General features: G+C 45.2%; 1 protein-coding gene and 1 long non-coding RNA gene across 2 annotated transcripts; both read left to right on the top strand.

The window, feature by feature from the left end:
* The first annotated feature begins 2,087 nt into the window (after positions 1 to 2,087).
* On the top strand, positions 2,088 to 3,873 carry LOC106810697. The gene is made up of 3 exons (XR_001394054.1): positions 2,088 to 2,145; positions 2,965 to 3,064; positions 3,809 to 3,873. It is a non-coding gene; the product is annotated as an uncharacterized LOC106810697 (long non-coding RNA).
* Positions 3,874 to 4,757: 884 nt separating this feature from the next.
* LOC106810696 (protein tyrosine phosphatase domain-containing protein 1-like) lies at positions 4,758 to 11,294 on the top strand. The gene is made up of 6 exons (XM_014814129.1): positions 4,758 to 4,815; positions 7,636 to 7,822; positions 8,341 to 8,442; positions 8,850 to 8,933; positions 9,192 to 9,339; positions 10,239 to 11,294. Exons 1-6 carry the CDS (start codon positions 4,787 to 4,789, stop codon positions 10,409 to 10,411), a joined length of 723 nt encoding a protein of 240 aa, XP_014669615.1. The 5' UTR covers positions 4,758 to 4,786; the 3' UTR covers positions 10,412 to 11,294.
* Positions 11,295 to 12,750: the final 1,456 nt, after the last annotated feature.

Genomic DNA, 12,750 nt, shown 5'->3' with positions numbered 1-12,750 from the left:
CTAGCTGTGTGGTAGTCGTGATAGCACTAGCTGTGTGGTATCGTGATAGCACTAGCTGTGGCGGTAGCGTCGTGATAGCACTAGCTGTGTGGGTAGCAGATAGCACTAACTGTGTGGGTAGCGTGATAGCACTAGCTGTCGGGATAGCGTGTATAGCACTAGCTGTGTGTGGTGGCATGATAAGCACAGCTGTGCGGTAGCGTGATAGGCACTAGCTTGAGGCTGATAGCACTAGCTGTGCGGTAGCGTGATAGCACAGCTGTGGGTAGCATGATAGCACTAGTTGTGGTCGGTAGCGTGATAGCACTAGCTGTGCGGGGTAGCGTGATAGCACTAGCTGTGTGGGTAGCGTGATAGCACTAGCTGTGTGGGTTGCATGATAGCACTAGCTGTGTGGGGTAGCATCGATAGCACTAGATGGCGGGTAGCGTGATAGCACTAGCTGTGTGGGTAGCGTGATAGCACTAGCTGTGCGGGTAGCATGATAGCACTAGTTGTGTGGGTAGCGTGATAGCACTAGCTGTGCCGGGTAGCCGTGATAGCACTAGCTGTGTGGGTAGCGTGATAGCACTAGCTGTGTGGGTAGCATGATAGCACTAGCTGTGTGGGTAGCGTGATAGCACTAGCTGTGCGGGTAGCATGATAGCACTAGTTGTGTGGGTAGCGTGATAGCACTAGCCTGTGGGCGTAGCGGGATAGCACTAGCTGTGTGGGTAGCGTGATAGCCCTAGATGTGCGGGTAGCGTGATAGCACTAGCTGTGTGGGAAGCGTGATAGCACTAGCTGTGCGGGTAGGCATGATAGCACTAGTTGTGTGGGTAGCGTGATAGCACTAGCTGTGTGGCGTAGCGTGATAGCACTAGCTGTGCGGGTAGCATGATAGCACTAGTTGTGTGGGTAGCGTGATAGCACTAGCTGTGCGGGGTAGCATGATAGCACTAGCTGTGCGGGTAGCGTGATAGCACTAAGCTGTGTGGTAGCATGTAGCACTAGCTGTGTGGGTAGCATGATAGCACTAGATGTGCGGGTAGCATGATAGCACTAGTTGTGTGGTTAGCGTGATAGCGACTAGCTGTGGCGGTAGCGTGATAGCACAGCTGTGTGGCTAGTCGTGATAGCACTAGCTGTGTGGTAGCATGATAGCACTAGCTGTGTGGGTAGCATGATAGCACTAGATGTGTGGGTAGCGTGATAGCATTAGCTGTGTGGGTAGCGTGATAGCACTAGCTGTGCGGGTAGCGTGATAGCATTAGCAATGCTGGTGGTGTGATAACGCTAGCTGTGCAGGTAGCGTGATGGCGCTAACAGTACCACCCATTATAATGGCTCTATGTGGATAGTGTAGTAGTAGTAGCATGGATGTGGGTAGTGTGAGGGATTAGGCGTGTAAGAGCGCTAGCAGGTAAGGTGATACGTTTGTAGTGTCGATATATAATGACGTCTTCTGTGCGTGTGCCACTTTTTCTGCTCATTACTGCCGCTGCAGGAGGCAACGGTAATGCTGCCATTTGAGACATAATTTTGAGACGGCCATGTGGAAGATAGGTCCACGCCAATTTATTGTGTCTGTACCTAACATGTTTTACCGTCGTCGTTAAATAAAGTTTTTACTTACTTACTTACTGACACGTTAATGCTACGATGGGAGATGGGGGGGGGGCTGCTAGTGCACACGCGTTCTCCCTCTCTCTCTCTCTCTCTCGCGCTCTCTCCACATATATATATATATATATATATAATATATATAATTTATATGTATATACATATATATATATGTGTGTATCAAAAAAATAATTGTTCATAATTACAAAATATCTAAATAAAAATTACAAATAATAAAATATCAAACCGTATTTTACTCATTTATACTAAATGGTGGAAACTGTAATTAAATACGTAATCTATCTTATATCATTATTATAGTTGCAGTATCTTGTCACAACCTATCTATTCTTTTTTGTCTATCATGACTCGCACTCGTATTAGTATTTTATTCGTAATTCATAAATCGTATTTTATATTAAATTGTTAACATCGTGACTCGACAACTTGCAGGCCCAACTCTATTCAGACGAGAGCGCAGATGGTGTGCGTGCAGAAATTTGAGCTCTACATCTTCCCCTTCAGAATTATCTTCGCCAACGTGTAAGTGTAATATGAGTCTATATTTAGCCTTAAAATCCTTGCAAATGATTGGCAAGCAGCCATCTTTGTTCCTGCTGTTTGTGTAATTATATGCTTGCACTGCATCTGCATCATGGTCATGTTCCCCCCAGCAGTGTACCACGCAGACACCCTAGTGTGTGTGTGGGTGTGTGCGTGCGTGCGTGCGTGTGCGTGTGCGTGCATGCGTATGGTCAACAGGGCATCTGTGATTGCTGTCCTGAGATTTCGCTACTCCTGTTTCACTACTATACACTGCGCTGCAGTGCGTTGGCTGGGTATGCACCTGTGTACACGCAAACGCCAACAGATCCCTTCAGTAAGCTGTAAAGCTAATGAGCTTTCCATTGACAGCATAAATCAGTAGTTGCTATGATACTGGTAGCGCTAGTTGCTGCGATACTGGAACATTATGACCAACACGTCTATAATCAAGACGACTATGTGTATTGCGTTGTTGCTTTTTTAAATTGACAGCCCATTAGTTATACGACATAGGGGGTGATACTACATTAGGAGTGTTCCCAACTTTAATGTCATTAATGGTCATAATAACATAAATATATATATATGGTCATATATTAGTTTGTGGTTTAATGTCATTTAGGTTAGGGTTAGGGTTAGGGTTAGGATTATCAATCATTAATCATTAATCAATAATCATTAATGATATCATTAATGATATCAAAGTTGGGAACACTCCTAATGGAGCGTTAGCCGACATAGGGACAAAAATTCCTGATTGACGTAACCAGGTGAGAAGCGGGTTCTACGCACTATATCTGTATCTATATCCCGTAGGTCCCCGACTGCACACGAATTTACTCTGAACCAGTACCTGAGTCGACAGCGGCAAATGCTGCACGGTTACGAGTCCAGGAGACTGAAGTTCATCCCGAAGGTGCTCCGGTTTCCATGGTTACCATGTGGCTACACACGTTAATTAAATCCAGCGTAATACGCTCTCGTTAAATTTTTTTCTAGTTGTCTGCGTGCGCCACGCTCGCGTTTCGTCGCGTGTAAATGCTTCGGCGTAAAGTCCCGTTTCGTGTTGGTTATGATTCCTTTAAAGCGCTAGTTGGCTATCGCATTTCGAAAATTAAGCGAGTGCCTGCAGCATTTTTAGGTGTGCATAAAATTGGCCAGAGAATAAGCCCACCAAATGTGAAAAGCCTACAAGCAAAAAGCTCTAGATATATACTGTTTATAATACATTGCAAATTGACTTCGCCCGTGCAATTCCTTTCCCCCGTTCATTGACTTCCCCCTCCCAGACCTCTCTCTCTCTCTCCTTTCCGCGTAGCGCTCCTTCCAGTGTAGTTCTCCCTTCATCTCTCCCTCCCCTGATCTCTCTCTATCTCTCCCCCTCTCTCCCTTCTCTCACTCCCCCTCTCTCTTGCTCTCTCACTCTCACTCCCCCTCTCTCTTGCTCTCTCTCTCTCTCTCTCTCTCTATCTCTCTCTCTCTCTCTCTCTCTCTCTCTCTCTCTCTCTATCTATCTATCTCTCCCTCTTTCTCTCTCTCGCTTTCTCTCTATCCCTCCCACTCGCTCCTTATCTCTCCCTCTCTCCCTCTCTTCTTATTTCTCTCTCTCTCTCTCTCTCTCTTTCTCTCCCTCATCACTTGCTGGCACATTGTTTTACAGCTAGTCTTCATCATCTGTGAGCGGCTGCTTGAACTCGCCTCTGCCGAGCTCACGGTGAGTGGTGGCGTTGCCGTGGTGACGGATGCGCACCAGAGACTGCAGGAGGGACTGCTGACCCCGTTGATGGGCGGCGGCGGCGGCGGCGGCGTCGGGCGTGGGAGGTGCAAAGATTCGTCCAGCATGGAGAGCCTGAGTACGAGTATCACGCAGGAAGGAGCCATGGCTGAAGCCAGGAGAGCCAGCGCTGGTGACGAGGCGGGCGGGTTGTCGGTGGGCGAGCGTGTTTCCGCGACACCGAACACCGAACTCTGCCGTCCTGCGACCCTTCGTGAGCTCGGCCACCCGACATCTCGCGATAATGTCAGTGCTCCCACGATTCAGGTCGACCTCTGCGACCCCGCAACCCGGGATGACCTCTGCGACCCCGCGACCGGGGATGACCTCGGTGACCCCACGACCCGGGATGACCTCTGCGACCCCGCAACCCGGGATGACCTCGGCGACCCCGCGACCCAGGATGACCTCTGCAACTCCGCAACTCGAGACGACCTCGACGACTTTCTGACCACGGTCGACCATTGTGACACTGTGATGACCGAAGCCGATGATGCGGCAACCCAGGACGACCCCTGCAACCCCGTCGACACCGCGATGGACGGTTTCACAATCGAAGGTGAATCGCTGTCCGACCTTGATGCGACCTCAAACGACCTCGATGCGACCTCAAACGACTTCGATGCGACCTTGAACAACCTCGATGCGACCTCGGACGACTTCGGTGATGTAACCTTGAGTGACCTTGATGCGACCTCGAGCGGCGACCTCGATTCGACCTCCAGCGACCTCGATGCGACCTCGAATGACCTCACCAACGACGAGATCTACCGGGAGGCACTGGCTTCCGACTTCCATCAAGAGCCGTGCGGGGAACTGGCCCTGGAGCTAGAGAGACTACGCGTGGCATGTGGAGGCACACCGATGCCGCATGCAGGGGGCGCCCTGAACAGGTAGCGGGCCTAGCGCTCAGTCATGCGTGGGGGGCGGGGGTTAAGGAGTTGCCTGCAGGTTGGATTGTCCTCCCTCCTCTCTCTTTTCTCATTTCACACCTCTGCTCCCTCGTCCCTCCGTCTTACTAACTCCACTTACCTTATCAGGGTTCTCCCTACGTTGCGCAAACGGGGCGCGCGCGCCCCGTTTGGGAATAACCCGCCCTGTTTCAATCGTTGCGCCCCGTTTAACAATCTCCACCACATAAAAGTTTGCCACGCGGGAAATGAGACCGTCAAAATTGGCCGTTCCGACCAGGAACATCCGACGGCGTGTCTTTTTTACCGTCCCCTAGCGCATGCCACTGGCAGACAAGTAACACATAGCTGGTTAACTGACAAACGCTACACAACAAGTTAACCTGTCACTAAACTGTACACGCCGACTCGGCCTATCGTTATCTACTACTAGTATTTGGCGAATGTGTGTTTGGTAGTATGTATGTTTGTGAAAGGCCCGTCAGTTTCGATCCGAAATAGGCGCCAAATTTACAGAAGAGATCGATGAGTACACGGGACGTGTTGTAAACTATACTCGGCTGTTAAAACCGTTTGTTCGGTGCTTCGGAAAGAGGAAAGACAGAAAAAAAGCAAAAAAAGGTAAGGCAATTTGCGCCTGAAGTAGTAGGGGGCGCGTATTAGTTTTACGTTCTCAGTTTGCTATTTCGTCCTTGCCTTGCGTTTCAACAGGGGGTGGTTTCAATTTCCGTGTTTGTTCATGTGTATTGCCTGATGTCGTGTCTGTGTGGTTGAGATTTGGTGTAAGCCGCCATAATGTAAGTAGAAATAACCATGTAATACATGAAGTTAAATATTCAAGTACTAATTTTGGCCAATAGTTTCGCTGATGAGGGTCTTATGTCCCCCGAGGCGTGTACCACCTGGGGTACGAGTGTCCGGTATATCCAACACGTACCCTGGTAACCTAATCTAGCTTATGTGGTTAGGGTGTAGTGTTAGAGGTTAGGTTCAGGTTAGAGTTAGGGTTAGGGTTAATGGTGAGCGTTAGGGAGTAAGCGTAGGCGACATCCCTAAACTCGAATAGTGGAGTAGGCGAGGTACGGTCCGCGGCATATTAGATTAGTAGTATTTAGTACCAGGGCTACGTTCCGGTATACAGGACCGTACCCAGGGTACGTTCGGCAGTACCGCTGGGGACATAGACCGTAACTGGCAGCCATTAGTCTTCACGCAGATCGATGTACAGAGTTGAATGTTCATCAGAGCAGATTTTTTTTGGAGTCGGTCAATTGCTAGTACAGTGTACGGGTGTCCAGTGAACACCGATCTGTCACAAGCGGTCCGACCACAAGCACGTAATATTAACGTACGTCCGCACAGAGTGCGCACATGCGTAGAAGTCAAAGCGATCACAACCACGGCAATACTTACCTGGTCTAGCAACACCGTGGAAACATGCGAAGGCACAGTAAATCATTGCGTTTACGTTATTAACAGCAACTATCAACATCTACATCTATATGTTCTACATTTTTGGAAGTCCCGTATCATCCCAACCAGTAACATAGCATACAATAAAAACATTATCTGTTGTGGGTGTGTGTATTCAACTGTTGTACTTGCCCAAACTAAATGGTTAATGTAGTTACGTGTAGAGCTAGAATACAATAATAGTAACCGCAAACCCAAGAGGATAGAAGGGGTTGTAAACCCACTATCCTTCGTGTGGTTTTGCCGTTACATTATTGTAATCTACGTGTAAGCATCATTGCAATGCACCATGTATTTTATATTGACATCTCAACACATAAAAAACAAACATGTGGCAACATACTAAACTCCATATATAACACCTTACACATAACACGTAACTGCACTGCCATGGTAACACATGAATCACAGTCAACTAGCCCGCGCGTAGCGCGGGTTCAGCAATAGTATATACAAGAACCCCGAAATAACGGTCTATGGCGATGGTGGAACGATTTTACGCATTAATTAGTCGTCTCCGGTAAAAATACACGCCCCCCGAGACGCCCGCCCCTAGTTTCCCCCTCCCCCTCCCCGCGTAGTTCCCGCCCCCTGTCCTCCCCGTCGCCTCCCTGCCCTCGCCGGCGCGGCTGGTTTGAAGTGGGGGTCAATCTGGGGAGAACCCTGCTTATATATATTACCACCTCCCTGTCTCCACCTCTCATTCCTCCTCCCACCTTCCCTCCTCCCTCCTTCCACCTCCCTTCATACTCCCTCCTCCCACCTTCCTTCCTCCCTTCCTCTACCTCCCTTCCTACTCCCTCTTCCCACCTTGCATCCTCACTCTTTTCTCTCTCTTTTCTCTCTCTTTTCTCCTTTTTCTAGGCCTCCCCCCTCCACCCTCCTCCCTCCTCCCTCCTTATCTCGTTCCTCTAAGTTGTTCCCTTTCCAGGTGACACCTAAAGGAATCATTTACCTGAAATTTATGTGTGTGAGACATCTATCTAGTGAGAAATTGTGTCCACCAATTATTTTAGCCAACGAGTTATCTGGTGAATTAATTATACAACCTGTGTAGTTGTGTGAGTGTACTGAGTACTTGGTATATGCAGCGAATGAAATGATAATTCGTTTTTTCAAATTCGTTTTTTTGGAGAAGTAAACCCGTAATTATTGGAATTGTTAATTATTGAAATTACTGTAATTACTGTAATTACTGTAATTATTGTAATTACTGCCCTTGTTACTAAAAAAATAGTAATAATAACATAATAGTAAAAAATAGAAATAATCTAAATAAAAATAACAGAATGACTCAACTCATTTTTTAACAATGTCGTCGTGCTGCAGTCAGAGTCCCCTTGTGGGGAGGAGTGTTCACCGCCACTGGTCAGACCCGGCAGCCAATGCCCACGGGGACGGGGAGGGGACAGGCCTGACGATGGCAGCACCCATCGTCACGGCAACGGCCATTGCTGAGGCTCTCTTATCTGTGTGCGGGAGTGAGGAGGTCCAACTCAGCTGCAGAAGCTATCAGGTAAGCCATCTACATGTAGATTTTAGAAGTAATACGTCTACGTATTTATCTTATATTATAGTAAGTCATCTGCATGTAAATGTTATATATAAGGTAAGACATCTACCTGTATAAGTCTACATGTCTACAGATGTCTACATGTATATGTTATGTTGAGGTAAGACATCTACATGTATATGTTATATTAAGGTAAGACAGCTACATGTATATGTTATATTAAGGTAAGACATCTACATGTATAAGTAATATTAAGGTAAGACATCTATATGTTGAAGTTATATTAAGGTAAGATGTCTACATGTATGAGTAATATTAAGGTAAGATGTCTACATGTATATGTTATATTAAGGTAAGACAGCTACATGTTGAAGTTATATTAAGGTAAAGCATCTAAATGTAGTAGCTGGCCTGAGCTATCATTACTACAAGTTAGACTGGGTGCTATTACATCATGCTAGGTAGGATGTCTACTTGCACAGTGATTGCATATACACAGTTTCCACTCCCTCATGTTGTAGGTGTTGCTCAATTCACATTCGTCTGCCTGGGACAAGTTAGCAGCAGAGTCTGACATCAACGTCCTCACTCGTCTGCTCTGGTCATGGATTGAGCATCTCAATGTGAGAGCGCTGCCATATCTACACCTTTTTGCTCACCTGCGCGTTTATGGATGAGGCGCGGCACATTACCTGAAAATCAATAATCAATCAATAATCATCAATAATTTACCTGAATGATATCCTTCATCATTGTGTGAGCTACCTGAACAGTGAAACAAACATTCTAATAAAACAGTAGCATTTTACCTGAATTTAGAGATTGTTCAACTGAGCGCCTTTGATGTTTCCCCTGGATATTGGAACATAAAATTAGAGAGCTTTCAAACAGAATGCATTTGATGATTCGCTCTGGATATATGGACTTGTTATCTTTAAATGGGATGTATTTGGCTTTTCCTTCTGGATAGGGGAACATAAAACTAGAGAGTTTTTAACTGAATGTATTTGATGTTTTTATCTGTACATAGGAACCTGTTATTAGGGAGCAGGATCTGGTGAAGATGGTGCAGTATTATGATAATCATGTGAGAGCACTTCGCAGGTTAGACAAGGTATATTTTTTGTTGTCGGTAATTGTCGATGGAATGGTGAGAAGGTCGAATATTACGTGAGATATCGAGTAGTTGATTGTGTAATATTAAGTACATGTGTATTATAGTAGTAATTAATAGGTAAATTCGTTATAACATGGTGTTTGGTTTATAATCTGCACTTGTATCCGGGATGTATTTGTATTCGTAACACAGTTTATTTTTTATAAAGAATTGTAGAGAGAGCAATGTCTACAACTCGTATCTTGTTCTTTACAGGGAACTAAAAATACAGTGGAATTTCTAGTCTGCTTTCTTGCTAAACTTCAGCCAATTCCAGACAGCTTACATTTGAAGCTTTTGCACCGTTTGGTGGCAGCACTGAAGCAGGATCCTGTACTTCCTCTTGATCAAGTAGAAAATCTGGGTATGTGGCTGGCAGTGTTTCCATGACAACAACATACATGTACCTTGGCTCACTGCCGCAGCTGCATTCCTTTTCCTCAAAGTCTGATTCCCAAAATTTTGGTTCCGTTTTAACACATTAATGGAGTAAACGGTCCCTGGAGTTTTCATGAAGGATTATATTTGAGAAGTTATGGCTCTTTATTTACGAAATTGTTGTTTTTAAAAAAACATTACAGATTTTCGTGCATCTTTTCAACATATTTCCTAAAATAAAACATTTAAAAAAAATTCCAGCGATCGTTTACTAGTTCATACTATAAACAACTTATGGCTAAAAGTTTAGGTCCCAACCCTGCTGTTTCTGAGAAATGTGAAAAAAGCATGCTTTTATATAAATTTACAATTTTCACGTAATTAGCGATGACGTTTCTGTGATTATTTGCGATTATGAGCCTTTACAGTGGTACCTGTCTGTAACCCTGGCTGTATTCTTAATGGAAACGTAGCACCTGCTCAATCATACAGTTTAATGCAAATGTGACACGCGACCCCTTTTATTGCTAGCGAAATTAAACGAGCTCTCTCTTCTCTCTCTCTCTCTCTCTCTCTCTCTCTCTCTCTCTCTCTCTCTCTCTCTCTCTCTCCTCTCTCCTCTCTCCCTCTCTCTCTCCCCTCCCTCCCCCTCTCTCTCTCTTTCTCTCTCTCTCTCTCTTCTCCCCCTCTATCTTTCTCACTTCCTCTTCCTTCTCCCTTCCTTCCTTCTCTCTCTATCATCCCTACTCGCTCTCTCTCTCTTTCTCTCTCTCTCTATCATCCCTACTCGCTCTCTCTCTCTCACTCTCTCTCTCTCTCTCTTTCTCTCTCTCTCTCTCTCTCTCAAGAAATTTAACGAGCTCTCTCTCTCTCTCTTCATTGCAGTTGGAAGCACAGACCTGTTTACGAATGATAACTTTGAGAGAGCCGTACAAGGGAAGGTGCTTGTGAGAGCTGGAGTCAACATTGACGTGCAGCACAGCAAGCTGCTCGCACTGTTTGCGCAGTGGCTGGCTAGCGTGAGGGTACAGTTACAACCCACAGCCTGCACAAATTAGCATGCAGCCGTGCATCATAGCAAGGTGCAGTTACAACCCGCAGCCTGTACAAATTAACATGCAGCCGTGCATTGTATGAAGGTGCAGCTACAACCCTCAGCCTGTGTGAACTAGCATGCAGCCATGCAGATAGCCCTAACAGATAGTGTCCTGCAGTGGGGGCATGTTGATCCCCTTCAGTGAGTTCTGTCCTTGACGGGGGAGTCGGGGGAGTCGCGCCACAACAACGTCGTGTCCCGAAACCCAGAAGGGTTCCGGATCGCAATCCAGGTCGTGGTGCAAGAATTCCAGGTTGTACCCAGAATCGGGATGAAATCGGACCTCCAGGACGAGAATTCCTGCATCGCGTCTGCGATCGCGGCGGAATCGGGTCCGAGCCGTGAGAACCCCAGCTGGAATCCGTAATCTGAACACGACCTTCCAGCGTATACAATTGAACAGGGGGCGTGGGTAGATGCTGGGGTTTCCAGCGTAAATAATGAAACAGAGATGGGTTAGGTACTACAATCTTCCAGCGTATACAATTGAACAGGGGGCGTGGGTGTATACTATGGCTTTCCAGCGTAAACAATTGAACAGGGGAGCGTGGGTAGGTGTTACTGGGTGTAGTTCAGGAGTATGGGTCCTTCCTACTGTGCTCGCTGATAGAACCTGACACACCTAGCTGACTGTTGTGACGCACACCTGACTGCAGGTGCCTTGTGTGCATACACAAAACTGCTGTATATAGTAGATCGCCGGTGTGATGATATTGCTAGTTCGAGAAAGATTTTTTTTTACGATTGAAAAATCATGATTAGCAGTTATATGTAGTGTGTCATATCACAAGACAGGGCTGCCAACATTGGGTGATAGGTGAGAGTGAGATGCGAGGGAGCGAAGTGACTGAGGGGGGGGTTTCCCCCCTCCCACGGTAGGGAGCTTTTGCATTTTATAACTTCAATTTGTGCAATTTGGTGCATACTAAAGTGACTGTTTTCAGATATTGTAAGATTTTTTTTTGCTTTGCGTGAGATATTTCAGTGTTTTATTTATGAAGAGATATTCATGCGTGAGATATCTCAGCATTTTTTTGCTGTGCGTGAGATATTGTAAGATCAGCGTGAGAGCGTGAGATTTGGTCAAAATGCGTGAGTCTCACGGTCAATGCGTGAGAGTTGGCAGCCCTGCACAAGATGAAGCTTGAAATTATGATAATTATGGTAAAGCTATTGATCAGATATACCGATTGTGTCTTATGAGATCTCAAGTTAAGACTCGAGGATCTTAAGGCAGTGTTAAAGGAACTGTTACACTATGAAAGCGCATTTACTCCTAAGACTGTAAAATTTGATTTGTTCAACCACCGTTACATATTATATAATTTACGAATCAGCTGCCGAAAGCTGTATGTTATTGTTAAGTTACTGTTACCGATTCCACAGATAATTGTCTTTCACGCATCGTTTTGTTTTAAGTATTGATGAGAGTATGTATGCATTTTAATTTATTTCACAGTTAATTTACACAGTGATTATTACCTTGTACAGTTGAATATTGGTTATTGATTTTGGGAAATATGCGGCCGTGATGCATTGACAGTGACAGATTAATGACTAATTAATTTTACAAATTAATTTAATAAATAATTAATTTAATTAATTTTAACAACAAATTAATTTTTAATAAATGAATGACAATTATGGAATCATTCGGGACGTCGCTGTATAAAAGTAAATGCTCCGTTTTCGATTCATCTAATAATCAGAACATTTCCCATGCAGTCTAGCGTTAAAGGACAGCGTTTACGCAATGATTTATTGGCGTCTCAATGTTATTCAAAACGTTGAATTGATTAGTATGAAGAGGTATGGCATATGAACATTATTCAAAATGAGATTTAGGGAATATTCAGGATTCAAGCTCAAATTAGACAATATTTAAAATTCATGTATATATTGCTAGAGTAGAAACTGCGTAACCGTTGAACGTTGCTGTCAAGTATATTTAGATACAATAATGTAACCCAACAAGAGTAGAGAGAAACAACTCCTACAAACAACTCCAAGAGCCAACAACCCCTACTCTTGTTGGGTTACATTATTGTATCTAAGTATATTATATGCGGTGTACAGTATGGGTATTAGCTAGTGCCCGCATGCACGCCATGTATCTTACCTGCTGAGGTGGCCGTTGTAATTTGAGCTCGACGCGCATGCATGCGGGGATGGTCCCCAACTCCCCATGCTGTGATATAATACATATGCCTACATACATTTTACGTACGCACGTGCGCACGCACGCACGCACATACACACACACATATATATATATATATATATATACAGGCCCGTAGCCAG

Source organism: Priapulus caudatus, unplaced genomic scaffold (assembly GCF_000485595.1).
Source record: "Priapulus caudatus unplaced genomic scaffold, Priapulus_caudatus-5.0.1 Scaffold464, whole genome shotgun sequence".
NCBI classification, from domain to species: domain Eukaryota; kingdom Metazoa; phylum Priapulida; class Priapulimorpha; order Priapulimorphida; family Priapulidae; genus Priapulus; species Priapulus caudatus.
This window is presented reverse-complemented; position numbering and strand designations above follow the sequence as displayed.